This window comes from Mytilus galloprovincialis, chromosome 4 (genome assembly GCF_965363235.1).
Source record: "Mytilus galloprovincialis chromosome 4, xbMytGall1.hap1.1, whole genome shotgun sequence".
Lineage (NCBI taxonomy): Eukaryota > Metazoa > Mollusca > Bivalvia > Mytilida > Mytilidae > Mytilus > Mytilus galloprovincialis.
In genome coordinates this window covers 62,877,267-62,898,402 of record NC_134841.1, presented here as the reverse complement: position 1 = coordinate 62,898,402, position 21,136 = coordinate 62,877,267, and the positions used below count along the sequence as shown (strand labels likewise).

The following is a 21,136-nucleotide window of genomic DNA, read 5'->3' as shown; positions in this document are numbered from 1 at the left end:
AAATAAATAAATTTGTGTTTCCTCTCAGCTATAATAGCTTTCCACATTTCTTTAATAAGTACTTTTGCTAAGGGGATTAAAAAGAACTTGAATTAAAAACTTATGGCTAAAACAGTAACTTATTATGGAAAATATTATTTGTATACTGATTCTGGTATAGGGGACTAACAAATCACTTCAAAGAACAATTCTTATTTTCAATTTAATACCAGGCAGTCTTTTCATTCAATTTGTTTAAGTACTATTGAAAAGAGAATATTTCAGGATAGAAACAGATATATTAAATATTCATATGACCACAGTCACTTAAAAAAGGGTACCTTTTGGAAAATCATGGATGTATAATTTACAAACTAGTAAAAACAGTTTAGAAATACTTGATAAGAAACTTATGTTTTTTAATGGTGAATGATGCAGGCTGTCATCAATTTTAGACTTTTCATTCCATTTTCACATATTCTTTGGTAATGAGATGGTTATTTTTTGTTTTTAATTACCATTGTGCAATTGGGTTTATTTAGGTTTTTTTTCTATAAATGAATTCTAAAAATTTACAAGTTAAATAAACATTCGATTTAGGTCATTTGCATTGACAAAAATCAATTACTGGCCAAAAACTAATTTACAAGCTAGGTTTCAAATACTTCTACTTAACCCTTTCCTCCATAGTGACACCTTTTGACGCCACCCCCTTTACTCCATAATGACGCCTTTTGACGTCTGTGTAGTACCTCAGTTGAAACGCTTTGACTACAAAGTGTCTGCAGTAGTCTTAATAAAATTTGTATCCTATATGAAAAGTAATATCGTAGGAATATCCGACTTTAATTTATTTGATGAAATATTTGTTTTTTGCAATGGATTAATACTTTAAAGCATATTTTTAGCATTTTATTGAAAAATCCTTATGCGAATCAAGTATGCAAAAAAATAAAATCAATGGAGGAAAGGGTTAAAGCATGATTTTTCAGCATGAAATAACCGATAAAGATTCATGACTGTACACTTGAAAGAAGGGCTATATGAATATATATCTTCATTTTATGTGATTTACTTAAAATACACCATACAACAGTCATGCATGTTTACTTATATAATGTACGCCACAAACATGAAGTGAATTTCTTTTAATCACTCGTAAGTAAATATCATATACACATACAGATATTAAAGGAAAGAATGCAGTTGTTTTGACAAAAAATATGATACAATGTATATTGAATAAAAAAAAAAAAATATTCTTGATAACAGGACTACATTTTAAAACAGTTGCTGTTTTTCTGTTAGTAAAATAAACATATCCAATAGGATGTTGTCACAAAGCTTCATATACTGTAAATTCAGAAATTATTGCGAGGTTTTTAATTATGCGAAAAATGCGACAGAGTTGTAAACACAATAATTTAAACTGGCATTTTGAAATATTTTTTATGAATTTAACAGGATTTTTCTCAAAATCGTAAAAATTATAATCCCATTTAAGTCTAAATTGACAAAATCACAATAATATATGCTTGCAATAATTCCTGAAATTACAGTAGTATGAAAATGCCTCACTACTTTTAAGTACATGCCACTGTCAATAAATACAAATCTTTAATTAAATCCAGTAATGCCTACTTTTATCACAGTTTTATAATTATAATGAATATGTTGTAAGGTTCATTTATTAATCATTTTTTTTAAAATTTAAATGACTTTAGAAATACATCAATTTTGTAGTTTACAACAAACATGATATAAAGCAAATAAGTTCATAATCTCAATTCAGTAATATTTTCTAAAATGTCTAACTTATTGCTGGTTCTTGCATACAACATCAATTTTGAAAGCAATTATATAAATCAGTGACATTATTGTCAAAATCTATGAAACATAGGTCAAGAACTGGCATAAATGGTTGAGTTTTGGTCTATAGCTTTCAATAAGGTATTATTTGCACACATATAGTAAATAAATAATGGATTAAGAAATGTTTGTGTATAAAATATGGTAAAACATGTCCACTCAAATTTGTGACCAATATTTGTAGTTTTTGTACACATATACACAACATGTGGTAAGCTATATATAAAGCTTTATCCTTTGGCTATTAAGCCACAATTTCTATACATTGAATGTAAACTTAAACGTAACACCATGTATCATAATTATAATGGTTTGATGTCTAATATGGAAGCTACAATATTTATACATTTCTTAACCTCACTTACAACTTAAGACACCATAGAAATAGATATTAACAATATCAATTATACAGAAAACACTTAAAATACATTTTACATTTTGATAAAATATTGGCTTTATTAAACCTAGTCTTTTATAAACTGGTTATTTGGAAATAATTCTCTTTTTTTACCCTCAAAGATTTTTTGATTGCTGATAAAATGCTTAATACAGGGAACTACACATTAGAATTTCTTTCAAACAACTAGGCTTCTACTTTAAACAATAATTTATTTATGAGATAAAAATGTTGTTGGCAAGATACATATGATTTCAGACAAGAAATATGAAAGAGCAAAACATATCTAAAAATAATATTTATGTCATAATCAAAAAGAATTTTTACATCATACATATAAGAGTTGTCCACTTACAATAAATACCATTTCTGTACTTTGTTTTTAAATAAAAATCTTTTAATAGAATAAGTGTAGCATATATATCCTGCCATATGATACCTTTAAAGATTTTTAGCCTTGACCCTGAAAGTGCTAATCAATTTCTTGCATGGATATTAAAACTGGCTTATCAAGGCAACTACCTTAAAATGAACTGTCCTAATTGAAAAGGTAGGGGTGTTCTAGACACTTTTGGTTTAAAAAACATTACATTTTATAGCTAGCTCCTGATAAATCAGAGATTTTACCATTAGTAAAACACTAATTGTTTACAGAATACACTATAAACCTCAGTATCTTGAACAGAATAAATTCTATTTAATTGTTGACTACTTTATGTCACCTTGGCACACAATGACCAATTTAAGATATAAATTTTTATGAAAGCTTCATGCAGGTATTCAAATTTAAATTTCTCATTGGTAAGTAGTAGGGTTTCTTCACCAAATTCAAAGCATTTAACAACATCAAATATGGCAGTATTCAGTAACACAAATCTATAATCTATAACACCATCATACATCATTTCTAACAACACATATATCATATAGCGGTTATTTTCACCGGGTGTAAATTTTTGCTTATTTTCACTGATAGAACAAAGTCGCCAAAATAAATTCTGCAAAATTAAATTTGTACATGCAAAGGTATTTATAAAAGTTTTGAATCCGTCAAAATAATCCGCCAAAATAATAAGCGCCATAGTACTTCTTATACCTTATTCAATGAAAATCGTGAAATTTTACACCCGCAAAAATAATCTGCTATACGGTATATTGGCATAAATTATCACTGGACAAACAGCACCTTTGACAAATATAAGTAGGTGTGAATTTCGAAAAATTTACATTCATAAATTAATGTGATGCTTTTATTCACACCAATAATTCAATATAAGTATATTATGATTTGTAGAAAGCTATTACAACATGTACAAAAGTTTGGTTTTCTTTTTAAGATGTTGAATATTTTGTTGTTATAATTAATACATTCACCTACTGCAATATCTACACAGGAAATTAATCAATTAATTTCGTCATACTAGATTGTTTACAGCAACCAACATTCTATTACTCGATTTATTTCACTTGACTGGGCAGAGTTTAACCGATTCGCTCACAATAAACCAGTCTATCTATAGATAGGTGTTTTAGGATAAACTCATCAATGAAGTCCAGTCATTGTTTTGTAAATTCCTTTCATGACAGTGAAAGGTGATTAGAAATCAGAAATAATTATAACGGCAATCATTCTTATCACACACATCTTCAAATCGACTGTCCTTATTCAAATTAAAACATAAGCTCCGCCCGATCAGTTGAAATAACATTGGTAATAATAACATTGACTTCAGCTCTCGTGTACTTCTTCTTACAAGTGTACCCTTAATAATATTAAAACATCAAATATAAAGTTGCCACAATATATTGTACAACATTATCTAAATCACTTGAGTTTAAGGTAATACAATTACCTTAGCACAGTCTACTATCAAAGTCATTATTTAAGGGCATCATCAAGTATATGATGTCTTACAAAATCAGTATTAATCTGCATTATTTGTAATTTCAAGTATAAGATTAATTCATTGTGGAAAACGTATTCCTTTTATGTCAGAAAAAAAAAACTCTACCAAAAAAAACTAAGATAATTCCTATATAATATTTCCATCGGTTTAAAGACTATGGAACAGTGGTTTAGTTTTATTACATATTACGTAAAAAAAAGACTCTGAAATGGTCCCATTAACTGCCATTCAACATGGTATTTTTGCCATAAAAAAACAAACCAGATTCTATCCAACTTTAATAAAATTGCCATCAGATTTGATAAATTTATTGAACCTAAATGTCGATAACTTCAAAAAACAGATTGTGAGATTGGTATGTCTCATCCTGCTACAAAATGTTTCAAATTAAAAAAGTTGAATAGAATAGTATCTCTCCTAGAATATTAATTGTAATTTTAAGCTTGAATGATAAAATAGTTTACTCTATAAACAAAATCTACCAATATAAGTACAACAACCCATTACATAATATAAATTAAGTTGACTGGTGGGTTTACAGTGGTTTAGTCATTCCATTAAACAAACACATACTACATAAACAATGGTTGACATTACGATTGTAATTTCTATGTGTGACATATTTTTTACAAGAAAACAGTATGAGCTCTGTCCACAATGTAAAATTCTGACAACAATTAGGCAAACATCCTGAGACCTGAACAAATATTTCCACTTCTTTCCAGCTGAAGTCTTTAAGGTTGACATTCCCCCTTTTCTTTGGCTGATATCAAAACTGCCATTTAATACAAAATATAAACAGGCACTGCTGATAAATAACTGAAATATTTGTCATCACCGATCAATGTTCCGAGGCAACCTTCTGGGTACATCACATAAACTAATTGGATGAGGGTCCTCCTGAAAATAGTAAAAAGGACACTTTGTAGCTATAATCTATAGAATTGTAAAATGGAAACAGTGAATGTGTCAAAGCGATAACAATCCGATCAAATTGAAAAACACATCCCAAGGCCATGTGTCTCTCGCATGACAATACAATTTTTTTTTATGACATCCTAATTTTTTTCAGTGTATTCTAAGTGTTATACTAATAATTACACCTTCTGTAAGGATATGCCTTTTTTAACCTCTCTGTCATGGTATTTGCCAAAAAATACTCTATCCAACTGGACACTTGTAACGTCACAATCATCAATGCCTTTTGTATGTTAACTTTCGGTGTAATTAAACAGATATAGCATGCTCTTGAGGGGTATTTGCTGAATTTCCCTTGCCTTAAGGCTCGTGAAATTTAACATTCTCTCGACTGGTATTTTTCGCAAATACCCCTCCTTAACATCATATATCTGTTCAAAATTCACTGGTAACTTTATTTTTCTCAAATGAGTTCATGCCTATATTAATTGTTGACAGAATAAACAATGTCTCCAGCTGATATGCGGGAATTTTTCAAAATCCCCAACATTTCCAAACAGCCTTATTACCGAAATACCAGTCCAGTCCATATCTCCACATTATACTCAAGTTCCATTAGACAAATTATCACAACAGAACTTCAAATGGTGAATTTCCATATTATTTTACATTTTTTTATTATTGCAAAGGATTTTTTTTTATATATCTAAGTAAATTTCAATACCTCAGTGTAAGTAGGTGGTGGTCTATAATTATATACATAGTTATACATAGGTGTATATGTTAGGTCTCCCATATTACATGTATTTTCATCATCATCGTCATCTTCATCGTCCAATCTAACAGCACCACCTACACTCTCATGATAAGTTGGTGGATCTGAAAAAATAATAAATTTTAATGCAATTATCATATTATGGAAGTATGTTAGGTTTAAGGGTTAAGTTGTTACAAAATTACAGCAAGCAAAATAAATTTATAGTGGAACAACCTGAAATTTTAACAATATATGACAAAAGAGTCTAACAACAATGTGTTTGTAAGGTTACCATAAACAGGCATAGGTGTATATTTTTTTTTGGGGGGGGGGGGGGGGGGGGGATTTATTAATACTGATCTATCAATTCAGTTTTTTTATCTGAATTATAATCCTATGAATGACCAACCTTGTCAGCAGGGTATATATATACTTTCAGACTTCAGAAGGGAAAGGGTTAAGAAGTAATAGTATTTTAACTTTAATAGAGGGCTAACAAGAGGATTGATCACTTATAAAACAAGCAGCTGCCAAAAGAGAATACTATGGTACACCCATTTTGTGTAATTTGACACTGTTCATACTGTGATACTGAGAAGACATCAAATTTGAAGTTAAACAAAATAGCTCATTTGAAAACTTGCATAAGGATATCGGAGGCATATTAATAGTGTCAAATATGACTGTCCTAAGACTTTGGAATACAAATTTCAAATTTTTCAAAATCTAAATCGAGTCTTCATTCACTGATTTCTTTTACAAATGTGTCCTTCTATCAATCAAAATAATATAGGTGTTACAATTGAAAGGCATCTTTTAATCCTAATGTTGTGTTCAATTTTCATGAGAATTGGTACAAGCAAATGATTTATAGTACTATATTTATATGTTGACAATCAGAGTATGGACGAAACAAGAATGTGTTCATAGTACATGGATGCCCCACTCGCACTATCATTTTCAATGTTCAGTGGATCATGAAATTGGGGTCAAAACTTTGGAATTATAAAATTAGAAAGATCATATCATGGGGAACATGTGTACTAAGTTTCAAGTTGATTGGACTTCAACTTCATCAAAAACTACCTTGACTAAAAACTTTAACATGAAGCCAGACGAACGGACAGACGAATGGACAGACGAAAGGACGAACAAACAACGAACCCACAGACCAGAAAACATAATGCCCCTCTTCTATCGTAGGTGGGGCATAAAAATGTTATAATCTAATTGTTATTTACTTTCCACAAATTCCTACAATTTCATCAAGCTATCCATAAATTAACACTATCATATTTAAGTTTATACTGTAACTTACAAATTTTGGACATTAGAAGTTGTCCATGAAGATGTCAGTACATGCATACCATCAAACATACAAGATATTGTGACAAATCTGGACTTATAATTGTTATTATTTAACGTATTATTTATTGTTTATGACATATATTTATTTGAATATTGCCGGGTGGTCAACTTCTCGGGTGTGCACAAACACTGATAAATGCATTGATTTTCATACTCATGATTTAAACTATTTGTACTCTGCAAGCGATAAGGGTCAGTTTTATATGTATATCTTGGTAATGTTTACCTATGAAATACTTTGATTATCCCGTCATATAGTGAGTTATTTTTGACAAATATCGTCGTGAGATTCAACATGTTTACATCTGCCATGACACCGTTTTGTACTTTCACTTTACGATCTCATATTATTATTTGTTTAAGTTAACACTTTATCAATGCAGATAAATTGCGTATTTATTATGTTTGTGTCTCCCCTTTCATTAACATTGTCTTTATTTATGATAGAACAGGGTTTTCATTGATCTCATTTAAGCATTATATTTAATGTGTAAGGTGTTGTAAATTACACCCAAGTTCATACGCCGTATCGAGAAAGGAATTTATTGTCCGTTTAAAAATAGCATTATGTAGAAATGTCCTTTTAGTTTCATACGCTTTTAAACATAATTCGGACAAGAAGGACAAAGTGAGGACAACTTAATATTGTTTCTTTATTTAATAATAACGAAATCTGATTGTCTTCTTGAACGTTTCTAGCCGAAAGACGTAAGAAACGTTGCTTTTGATTGGATGATTTGATGTTTACTCTTACGTCATAGTAAGTGTCAAAAGACATAAATAGGAGCCTGTACATGTAGAACAACATGTCATTTCTAAATCAAGTCTTTGAGCTGTCAACTACAATTTATATTGACCACCTGATTTATTGTTTTATTTGTTGAAAGATGAATGTGTATTTGATGTTTATTATATTGAAAGAAGAACCGAGTCAAAATACGACTGAAATAAATACTATTGTTATGTATAAAATATTAGTGTTTCTTCACGCTGCTGTTGAGTTTTAAAGCAGATTCCATTCCTCCTGAACGACTCAATGAGTTAAACAGTTTTTATAGTAACCCTAGGTTTGTTACAATATAATGGTTTTCAATCTTCAAAACTTGAGGTCAACTTACCATCAAACGGTGGGGGAGGTGTGATAGTTTCTCTATAAGGTGGAGGTACAGGTAATGTTGTCCTGTTTTGGTAGTCTGTAAATGTTTCATTGAAGAACCTGGTACTTGTGTATCTAGTTGGTCCTTGTCGAAAGGGCACGGTTCCTATCACTATAGGTAAATGCAATGTCAGATTATAAGCACCAGGTATATGTAATGCCACCTGAAAATAATTGAACATGCTAGAGTCAAAAACATGGAATGACAAATTTGACAATAGAGTTTCCCCCCAAGCATGTTAAGCATGGATAGACACCATGCCATTTTCAAATGACGCCATGCCCTTTTTTACTTTTTAATAAATGACGCCATGCCTTTTTTCACTTCTTTGGATGATGCCATTGTCTCCAAAATGCCTTTAATAGAAGCCTTAACAAAAATAAAATTTCATAATTTTCATGCCCATTGGCATTTCCATTAAAATTGTTACCTGATTGTGTAACATTCTATTAACTGACAATGGGATAAAGTTAAATACCTTGCCCTTGGCAGTTTTAGCACCTCTGTTAATGATTGTTTACTGCAAATTAATGGATTTGAGATTAAACAAACACTAGGATATTAAATACAAAATGAAAATGTCCACATGTTATCCATTTGTTTATGTACTGTACAGTATGCATGTACTTCCTGTTTTCCTTCTTGTATTTATAATCCTCCTTCTATAGGTTACTGTTTATACCTTTTGCAATGTATGCAATGCATAATTGCATCAATATATTATCTCCTGTTCCACCTGTGATATTTTTAAAACTCCTAATTTAGGAGCCCTTCGTTGTGCACTAAAAAAAACCTATTTAAATGATACCAAATAACTTCCAACCAACATCAAGAACAGGCAAAATAATTTCGAAATATGCCTTATTGTTAAAATACAACTTCTGTCATGTCTGTTCCATATAGTGATTATTGAACTGGTATAATACCTGATACTTTGTTGTTTTCTGCAGCATACTATAGGTGCCCTTTTAGAAATGTCCATACACTCTATGTGCCCTTTTTGTAGATTTTAGCACGCTCTATGTGCCCTTTTTGTAGATTTTAGCACGCTCTAGGTGCCCTTTTTGAAATGTCCATACACTCTAGGTGCCCTTTTTGTAGATTTTAGCACGCTCTAGGTGCCCTTTTTGAAATGTCCATACACTCTAGGTGCCCTTTTTGTAGATTTTAGCACACTCTAGGTGCCCTTTTTGAAATGTCCATACACTCTAGGTGCCCTTTTTATAGATTTTAGCGTGCTCTAGGTGCCCTTTTTCAATTAAGTTACCATGCTTTTTTTGTGTTATTTGAGAAACACTAGACAAGTACTGTAAAACCACAAATTTGAATGTTCAACGAATTACACATTGTCTATAGGCTTTGTTTGTATGCATAGATTGGCTAAACCAAGAAATCAAATACCCACGAAAAATGCAAGTTTTCCTGTATCAACGAAAATTGATATCCATGAAAATAAATGAATCCACAGTTATTTATGTGCAAAGTTTGAAATTTGTTTATGGAAAACTGTGAGAGATGCATTTAACATGTTTAACTTAAACTTTTGCTTAGAGACATGTAGCATTATATGACAAATATTGTCGCAGCATCGCACATGATGAAAAAAAAACCAATCTGTTCAAAATAGATGCTTATTGTTAATATGTGTTTGAATGAAGTTGAAGAAAACTGTTGAAGTTATCGGTGATACAAAACCATGTATCCCTTTAGTTGTTAGACAGACAGCTCCCTACTCTGTCATCACAGGTAATAGCTCCTAATGATTAGTTAGTATTTCATGTCACTTTTTGAAAGTAAATGGTATTTTAAACTCGAGGCTCTTAAAAGCCTGTGTCGCTCACCTTGGTCTATGTGCATATTTAACAAAGGACACAGATGGATTCATGACAAAATTGTGTTTTGGTGATGGTGATGTGTTTGAAGTTCCTTTACTGAAAGTTCTTGCTACTTACAATTATCTTTATCTATAATGAAGTTTGCCAATTTGTAACAGAGGAAATTATTTTGTAAAAATTTACCAAATTAATGAAAATTGTTAAAAATTTACTATCAAGGGCAATAACTCCTAAAGGGGGGTCAACTTATTTGTAGATCTTACTTTGCTGAACATTATTCCTGTTTACAGTTTATCTCTATCTATATTAGTATTCAAGATAATAACCAAAAACTGCAAAATTTCTTTAAAAATTACCAATTGGAGGGGGGGAGCAACCCAACAACCGGTTGTACAATTCATCTGAAAATTTCAGGGCAGGTAGATATTGACTTAAAACAATTTAACCTCTTGTCAGATTTGCTCTAAATGCTTTGGTTTCAGAGTTATAAGCCAAAATCTACATTTTACCCCTATGTTCTATTTTTAGCCATGGTGGCCATCTTGGTTGGTTGGCTGGGTCACTGCACACATTTTTAAAACTAGATACCCCAATGTTGATTCTGGCCAAGTTTGGTTAAATTTGGCCCTGTAGTTTCAGAGGAGAAGATTTTTGTAAAAGATTTGGGCCAGGTGAGCTAAAAATAAGTGTCCATGCACATAAGAATTTTCCAAAGGCTGTATTTTAGACTTTGGAACTGAGTTACATTTATCTTTTCGTGTTGCAGCTAAAGAAGTTCTGACAGACAAACAGTATGGTAATCCTAACATCTATGTATCAATATAACAATTTGCCATGTATCATTTTGTATATACTTACTTTAATATAATAGTCAACTTTCATCACACAACAGTTAATAATAGAAGGTGAAACGGCAGGGATCTTTAACAGCTGTGAATCCCAACTTCCATGTGATTGAGGAGCAACTGGCAATCCTGAAAAATAAAAATGGTTTTTTTATATATATTTTATTAAATATTCATACATCCATTTCTTTTATGTTTAAATTGTTTCTCTTTATCTAGTTGTCAAAAGGAACCATCACACACAACAAAATTGTAGGGTACATTCATAAGATTGTATGATTCATTTATAGTACATTGTTGACTACAGGAATTTTGACATAGCACCCATGGAATATTGCAGAACTATGATTTGTACTTTTTTGTTGATATTTTTTGTGCATTGTAAACAAATATATATCTTTAAGAGTATAAATGCACATACATTTTACATAACTTTTTTTAGATCTTCAGATGTAGCTCAACATACTGTAATTGTATACAAAATGTCATGCGAGTATAACAAATTGTAATTTACATTCATTTTAAACATTAAAAAACTGTAGCCTGATAACTATTTTCTGTAGAAATGGTTTTTTTTCATAGGTTATAGCTGTCAGTTTAATAGTTCAACCTAAAACTACTAACACCAGCAGGGATCTCCATGGATGAAAATTGAACGATGGAGGAACTTTCACCATCATAAACCATATCTACGCACACAGTGTAGCGCGATCGAAAGTATTTCTTCCCTCCACATAAGGATAGGTGAACATGCTAATTCATTACTTATTTAAATTATATTTATTTGAATTTTCATTATAAATACTATATAGAAGTATATATACAGTCGATTCCACTTAATTGCATACCGCTTAATAGCATAATTCGGTTAATTGCATAGTTTTCTCCTGCACAAAACCATTTCCCATTCATCTAATGTTAAATTGTCCGGTTATATGCATAGCTCTACAAGTGGCCTTTCGGTTTATTGCATAGAAAATTATTGCCGTCTAGATATGCTTAGTAAAACTGACGAGATTTTTGACCGGAAACGGTCATTTGGTAAGTATATTTTTCTTGAATGCATCCTTATTTTCGTTATTATTTCATATTTACTTTTGTGTTATTGAACTAAAGTTTTAAAACAGTTTCTTTCATGTTTATATTATAGAATTTGATTTAAAATAAACCTCGATGTCTACACAGGTAAAGTTTCCCATGTTCTATTTTAAGCCTCGAGGTCATAAAAATGTCAAACAGATAATTGTTGTAAAAACACTGACCATTCTACTTCAAAGGGTGTTAATAATTGATTGAATTTAAACAATTGTCCATAGATTACATTTGGGGTTAATTTTTAAAACAAAAACTCCTGCTAATTATCGATCATAACCAATGTGAACTCTATTGGGCTTGGGGTGATCTGTATTAATGTTAATATTATAGGGCATTTACATATGGTTAAAGAATTTTATACATCAATCATTTGTTTTTAATATTTTATGAAAAGAGCATTTACTTTTAATTATTATATTTTCTCACTTTCAACACGTGTGTCCAGCAATTAACCATTACTGCTTTGCATATACGAAACTAACAAGTTAGTTACTTCAGTGCCCAACTGCATATCAACAGCAATTCATTACACATGACATCTATTGTTAAAATAATTATAAACTGTGAAGTATTGTTTAAAAGTTTATTTTAATCAAAGCCTAACAATGTACATTGTACATATGGGTCATAGAAACAAATCTATTTTTAGAACAGTTTATTTTCGTATCCCAGGTAAAGGAAAGTCTGAATGCAAATAAACTAAAACTAAATGTGTTTATAATCTTTATTTAAAGAAACAAAATAAAATAACACACATGACACTAGAGTAGACATAAAATTTTTATTTGAATAAATCAACATTCAGTATATTGTATGTGGATTACAGACGTTCATCTTTCTTCAGGGATTTCTTTTACTGATCTGTTCTGTCGATGTTATTTGACTCTGTCATTTGGCATTTCGGATATAAGCATACTCCGCTTTATTGCATAATTTTGTCTGACAAATAGGCTATGCAAATAACCGGAATCTACTGTATTTTCAATAATTGCCGCTTGTAAAATGAATTTCGGAATTACGATACGATATTTCTTTACAGGAAATATTAAAAGTTTCTACTTTTTAACTTTTAAAGTAATTCTATATTATCGTTACAATACAGCAGTACTCAAGTTATTTGCGATGAAATAATAACTACTGTTTTACCTCTTATTTTATACTTCTCAAAAAGGGGGATGCTCATTGCGTAAGTCAAAATAAAAGCACGTGTTTGACTTGTTAAACTTTATTACTGGATTGTTTATTTATTTATCTAATCTGAATTATCATAAGCATTTGCGGAAACTTAGTTAAATAATTCAACAAATGAATCTTCAGATAATATTCTCCTGTCTGGTTTGTTGATCTACCCGTACAAGCTCAGGTACAAGTGATTAGCAATTTTAATCCGGATATCCCTCAGGCGTTAGAACTTTATTGGATTATACTAAAGCCTGGGGGTTATGCAATTACATACATTTGATTATAATTGCTAAAAAAATGGCATCAGGCTATAAAAACGATTACAGTTTTGAACGATGGCGGAAATCAATTGAACGATGTCGCGGGTCATTTGACGATGGCGCAAGACATTTGAACGATGGCGGGGCGCCATCGTTAAACAGGCCATGGAGATCCCTGACCAGTCCAGAAACATCACCATGGACTTGGTACAGAATAACTGGAATAATGCAGTCCCTCTCGTGATCAGGAGCTATTTGGACGAGTCAGCATGGTCAGTCATCTGGTAGAGTCATGTAAACTAAATGTAAATCCAGTACTAATTCTGAATGATTAATTGACCAATTCTTTAGTGAGAAGACATTCAGGTGTTAATAATCATTTTAGAGCAGCAAAATATCACAACTGAGTTATTTTAATTAAGAACAGAGGAGCAAATTTAAATCCATTTTCATAATGAAACTCCAGAACTTCCAAATGCTTTCCAGCTTCTTGCACTAATTTTTTCAACTCTAAGTACAATTACTTATATGTAAAAGTTTACAAAAGTACAGTATATATATATATTGTTTTGATTTTCTATATATATAATTGCATCTTATTATATTGATTATTAATATGCATTTAATTTATCTAACCTGTCAATACTGTGAACTTTGTCCTTCTAACCCTTGATTTACCATTGGCAAAGAAAGCTTGTGTTTGATAAAGGGTAGCCATTGGTATCACTGTCCGTGATGAGTGGTTCTCAAACTCAGCAGAGATGGCTATGGATTCTCCTGTAATGTAATAACATGTTAATTAGATTTAAATCTATGAATCAACTTCATTTCAGATACAGAGTCAGAAAATCCAATATTTGTCAAAAAAAATGCATTTTTCAGATTTTCATGCATCAGTTCTGAAATTTTGTACAAATATGTATAATGTAGATACTTTTATTTAGACATTTTTGAAAATGTTTTTATCATTGTGAAATACTGCAATTGCCCAATGGGTAGATTTTGCCAAAAATTTAAACTTATATCCTCAATTTGATAGCATTATTTCTTTGCAACATTTCCAGAAATCCCCAAAATCAATATCCCATTTATGTTCATTGTTCAACTATCTCAATAATTAACACTTGCAAACATTTCTGAAATAACGGTTCAATGGTGCATTTAGAATATGTACAAGTGTATAAGATTACTATGAATCTTGGTAAAACATGTGATTGTGGAACATTCAAATACTAAAATATGGTGAATTATGACTTTATGAAACTTAAATAATGCGGCACTACCTTTTTTTAACGTTATGTCTTTCCTGGCAGAATTCACAGTTCTCAATTTAGCTTTACTAAATTTTGCCAACATGTGGCATTGGTTAACATCAATGCTTGTTATTAATTCTACATTTGTTTAGTTACTATTATTTACATGCTTTATATTGATAAATCAGTGTTGAGTAGTGTGAAATCATTATTGCTTTCTAGATTATCCAACGTTTATGTACTCCCTATCTTTAATACACATTTAACCTTAACCGGTAGCGACCAATTTTCTTACACTCAAGGATAAGGCGTGCTAAGTACTATAAAAAGGGGATTTCCAACTAGCAAAGCACATTTGGACTCATCTTAACAGAAACTAAATAGGTAAATACTTCACACATGAAAATCACCAAAAAAGACGTACACATTTTGTACTTTCATTACTTTTATTAATAATTTAGTTGTTATTTTATTTAGAAAACCTGGCCAAGGATCTAGAGACTAAAGGTATTGTAAGAAATATTGACAACAATCATTACATGACAGGGTTTAAAATCTAGAATGTTATCGTCTTGACCTTTTAATTATCCTGTTTAAGAGAAGACAAAGAAACATGCAAATATAATAAGTAGTTGACATGGGCTAAACAGTCAAGTGAGCTAAAAAAATACAATATAAAACTGTCCATCTTGGTCATTCTTACCAGGACAATACCCTCTGCGATCAGATCTTGCTGTCATACTAATTGGTCCTGAGGTACACATCCAGCAACATAACGTTTTCTCTATACTGCTCTCAACACAAAGCTGAAAATACATAATAAATACAATTACAGAGTACTGTTAAAAAGATACTACAAAATAATGTTACCTGCAAAATATCTAAAAGAAAAGAAAAACTACTTGATTATCAGATGAAAAATAATCACACAGAAAGATTAGAGCAAAATTTTATAAATAAAGTGATTTTTCTGCAATGTTGATGTACAGCAGTGTTCTGTCCAGGCAGATATGACAGACTAGAGTTCTTCTAATATTTTTCTTGACCCTGCAGTGCTTAAATTGGCACTGAGTGCATTAAAAGATAATACAGTGTGTTAATTTAGATGTTCATATGAACTGTTGATAACTTTTGTTAACCTAAAGATCTCTGCTGAGAAGAAAATCAATATAACACTAAATTACGCAATTATTGATCCACTAGGATCTATCCTTTACCTGAATTTGACTTATCAAACCATGTAATTGAGTTGTTTATCATACATGACTACAAATATTTATGAACTGGACGTTGTTTACATATATATAAAAAAAAACATCAAGTTAATTCAAATTTATGATAAATTTATAATGTAGAATTTTGATCTGATTCATCTTAGCAAACAAAATAAGTCTTTAATTTTTATATTTAAAAAAAACAATCAGTTATGTCTGTAAATTTGTCTTTGAACTGAATTATTAAAAAAATGACAAATACATATACAGAAGCCCTCTTAAGGGGCAGACTGAAGAAATTGGTCAGCTGTTCATTTGAATTCTTTTGTTTTTAAAAGTTGCATTCCAAAAATTACAAACGGCTCAATTATAAAATATCTTTAGACATTAGATGGAGCAGATGCACCAGACATGGACATATATGTATAGCTGTTCAGCACTGGTTCAAAGGAACAGGAGAATATTCTCTTAAAATGACTTAATATGGACTCTTTAACTCTATAAATAGACTGTGGTATCAATGCATTATGTTTGTGTGTAAATTGATTATATTTTATTTCATGATTATTTATAAAAAGTGTAAATAATTTAACACCTAGCCTGCCATAAAGCTTGTATTTCTGAATATCGAGGGATTGTTTCTTGTCGGTACAATTCTCTCCAAAAGAAGGGCTACCCCTTACACATTTTTGTGACTTAAAACATTTCTCAAATTCTGGGGAGGACAGTGTAGATAAATCTACAAAGCTACTTGGAGGTAAATTAAAGTGGTCTTTGTCAGTCAATTGAATTTTTCAAGTATCTCAGAATAGGTATAGTCTGTGAAGGGTTTGTAAAATCAAAATGAAATAGGCACAAATTTCTGCAGAATAACTTCCCTAGACAGTTGGATTTCTGGAAAAGTAAAGACACCAATTAATAAGGTTCTAAATTTCTCAATTTCAATTCAATGTTAAATTTGGCAACACAGTTAAGAAAAGATTCAATAGATCAGACTTGCTGGAATGTTTAATTGTGTTATGGGAGATGCAGACAGAAGTGTTTTTACAAAATAAGCAAATTCTTAACCAATTATTTTGTACAATACCAACAAGGTGTTATTTTATGGCCTCTTTTTTTTAAAAGTTTTTTGCTGATCAGCTATTCACAAGTGACCTAATTGCATAAAAATTTCTTGGTAAACAATGTGGGAAACACTGTCTCAAAATTTTGTGTACGGCACTATCTAAGAACCACATCCTCTGACAGCCATTTTATGTCCACAGATTACTAGCACAAGAATCAGCGCCAAGAACACAAGTCCATGACTATCTTTCATCACTTTTTATCCTATATATCGTATACCAATATACAAACCTGGTATTCTGCTTTATTTATATCTATTGGACTAATGACTGTAAAAGCTTTCTTAGTTTTATGGTTGAATGACCAGGGTTTGTCCATCTCAGCCTTTAGCCAATATCGTATACTGCCATGTTTTCCCTCAAATGATGTTGCAATACCTCTGAAAGAAAATCATTCATCACATTAATATTGCAATCAAAAACGTAAAAGTATGCATACTTAGTCTTTTAAAATTTAGTCTCAATCAGTTAACCAAAATCATGTACATGATAACTGCTGTGGATTTATTTATTTCCATATGCATAGTCACCAATTTTACATGGATTTAGGAAAAATAGTACTTTGGTTGATATTTAATTTTCTTGTCTTTCATTCACACAAAACTAACAAAATTTGGTTGCCCACAAATAATAATCAATCCACAGTAAATAAAAGGAACCATATAAAGCCTTTTCTGTATAACATACATGTGTTAAAGTTGTACCTACATTTGCTACTCTACATGTAAGTTAAGAATTAAAAAACATACAATTAAAGCTTCCAGTAGAGTAAACCATTAAAGACTTACAATAAATGCATTTCCAGCTTGAAATATTACCAGAAAAATCAAAATGCATGGGTTTTTTTTTAATTAATTAAAAAATATTGTGTTATTTAAAATCCAGTTTCATTTATCCTGTGCTCCCACTTTTCAAAACCCTGGATCTGCATCTGATTAGTACAAAACAAAAAGTAGGCAGGAAATAAATATACAGTGTATAGAATCAGTATGGGTTTTGCTTATTGTTAAAGGCTTACAGCGATTTATTGTAATTTATTTCTACGCCATTTGGCTATCATACCATATCTTCTATCTTTTTTTTTTAACAATTATGGCAATCTCCTATATATCAACACTAGCATACAGACTTTGTACAAGCTTAAGGGGTGAACCAGCTGTGCAACAGGTATAAATACATGTAGTTAACAATCTAAATTTAGATTTAACATACCCCATTTGTAAATCAAAGGAGAAACTGAACTCATGTCTTCCTTCAGTTAATGTATCTCTTCCTTCTGATACTTCTACAAAATATCATTTCATATGTAAAAAAAATTTGTAAAAATTAAATCCACAATCAATTAAGACAATTACTTTATACAGATACTTTATAATTTAAAATTATAACACATACTGCAGAAATTGATGAAGTTTTTTACCGGTATATTCATAATGAGAATAATGCAACTGGGTGATTAAAGCAATATTAAGAACTTGCATTCTAATACAATGTAATAGCTGATATACATTTATATGTACATGTATATTAGCTGACATATATATACATATGTATATTGGTATTCAGATTTTTCTTAAATTCCAATAATTAAACTCACATAATTGCATGAATAAATGCATGCAATAATTTCTGAATTTACAGTACTCAATATTATATTTTGTTTTCATGTTATGAATGTTGATGTACAAAATGTACATGATGTACAAATTATATCATACTAGAACTTAAAACTTCAATTTTCAGACACATAACCCTTGAAACCACTCTAAGAATACAATGTACATGTATTACTCATTAAAGCATTGTCATTACAAAGTAATTACAAAGTATTGGATCTATATTGTCACAGTACAACAGACCAATCTCCATCACATGAATCCTCTGAAAACACAAATTGTAATTTTGTACTATTTCAAACCCCAATCCCAAATGTTTAAAAGAATTTCTTGGTTTTTAAAGTATACATAATGAATTCATCATCATACATTGAAAAGAAAGCGGATAAAACAATATTTAAGGTTAAAATAAAGACAGTAACAAGCGACAATATATCATAAATAATTGTACAACATTGTTTTTTCAATATTTTAATTAATATCATCAATGGAAGGAATTATTTTTAAGCATGCAATTAATGATTTTTCACATAATTTAACCTTGTCGCTGACGAATCCCGGTTTTATAGCGATTCACGCTTTAGACAGTTGACGATGTGTCCCAGTTTACGAGATCGAAATACTTCTTTTACATTTCCAGCTGAAAACATTGCAAACACAAGTTATCTTTCTTTGATAAATACCCAGATAAAAGTGTAAACAATGCCTTTCCATTTGTTGAAAACCGTGTCAAAATCAGATGAAATTTAAGGAATTTACGAGTATTTGAAATAATGGAACAATTTATTTGAAAGAATATGGAAGAATTAAAGCCAGACACTGAGACTAGTATCCTTTAAGACATGAAATGCGATTTAAGTACAAAACGCTTTGAATGGACATCGTCCAATGTAAGCAATTTGTCCAGCCTCTAAATTTTCCAAACTTTTGCCATTTTGAGTTAATAAAAAAATTATGATTTTGGGCCAAAAAGTAGAATTTTGAGAATTTCCTCTAGATAAACATGATAAAGCAGAAAATACATATTTTTTTTTTTTTAAAGAAATATTATCATGATTATAAAAAAATTAACAAAACTGTGTACATGACTTGGTCATGTTGGTAGGTGAACGAAATAAAGACAAAAATAACTAGACAAGTTTTTTATATCATGTTGATATTTATTATGAAGAACTCCCACTTGAGTCATAGTAGCCAGGGGAGCCTTTGTCTCAGTGTAGACTCGACACTGTACATTGTATCAGCGCGTGGCACAAGAACTAGTAAATTACAAATGTAGCATCCTTAGAAATGTACGGGAAAGTGTACAAATGTGAAGTTGTCTAACACCTTTAGGAATTTTGTACAACCAACCAAATTACTGGCTAACAGAGAACATTAGGTGTTGAGGTAAAACTTAATTGACATGTTTTGCAGTAATATTTTGAGTTTATAGATGTTGGTTTGAAGAGGTCTTTTTCTTGAAGACTTTTAACTACTGTACATGCAGAGAATCTTGACAAACAAGGCAATGTTTCAGTGAGGCCTATACCAGTTATTGGTCAGGCCTCATTTATATACAAATGTAGCTATTTCTACACTGGTAGTGCCCATAGTAGGGGTACCAACGACCTGACCCGTCTCTGAAAATAGTTTAATCAGCTACATTACACTATTTTCAGAGACGGGTCAGGTCGTTGGTACCCCTACTATGGGCACTACCGACAAAAAAATTACCTCCTCCAAACAGAACTTGTCTTTTAAAGAAATATTCCACTTCTGCATTATAATGTTCAGTGTAAGAACCAAGACGACTGCCTGTACTTCTTGATTCAGTCCAGTGTACCTTTGCTACCCCTCGCATAAAAATGCGCAGAGATCTCATTTTCATGTCGCCCTTCAGATCGACGACGACTTTCCCACATACTTTTTCGCCTGGGTGGAAAACAGATTTGTTTCCCGCAAGTATGATTTCAAAGCATTTTAGTTTTCCCATTTTAACGCTATATAGGGTCGTCTACAAAGATAAATGAAAGTATTTGTCCCGGAGTTGGTTTGTCGAGCGACATTTTGTTTTCCCCAATCACTGCAACCGGAAGTAAAACAGATGCTGGAAAATGACCCATAAAGATAATTTCGCGGGAAAATTTAAATTGATCAATGTTGATTTTAATGATATTTATTATCGATGACATCGATGTCAGAGTGCTCAGACATATGTTATACAATATGTTTTCAATTTGTCAATATAATAGGTAAAAAGTTATCTCACTGTATATTAAGTTATAAACATTGTAAATCATTATAAGAAAATAGTAAATACTTTGAGAAGTAAATATACGGCTTTTCAAGTTGAAATTAAGACCCCTCTGCTATGTATA

General features: G+C 30.9%; 1 protein-coding gene across 1 annotated transcript; it reads right to left on the bottom strand.

Moving 5' to 3' along the window:
* Positions 1-4,838: 4,838 nt before the first annotated feature.
* Positions 4,839-20,850, bottom strand: LOC143072663 (arrestin domain-containing protein 3-like). The gene is made up of 9 exons (XM_076247712.1): positions 20,493-20,850; positions 18,373-18,445; positions 17,393-17,540; positions 15,526-15,628; positions 14,206-14,346; positions 11,046-11,161; positions 8,314-8,515; positions 5,795-5,949; positions 4,839-5,052 (listed from the first exon to the last, which is right to left on the bottom strand). Exons 1-9 carry the CDS (start codon positions 20,749-20,751, stop codon positions 4,987-4,989), a joined length of 1,263 nt encoding a protein of 420 aa, XP_076103827.1. The 5' UTR covers positions 20,752-20,850; the 3' UTR covers positions 4,839-4,986.
* Positions 20,851-21,136: the final 286 nt, after the last annotated feature.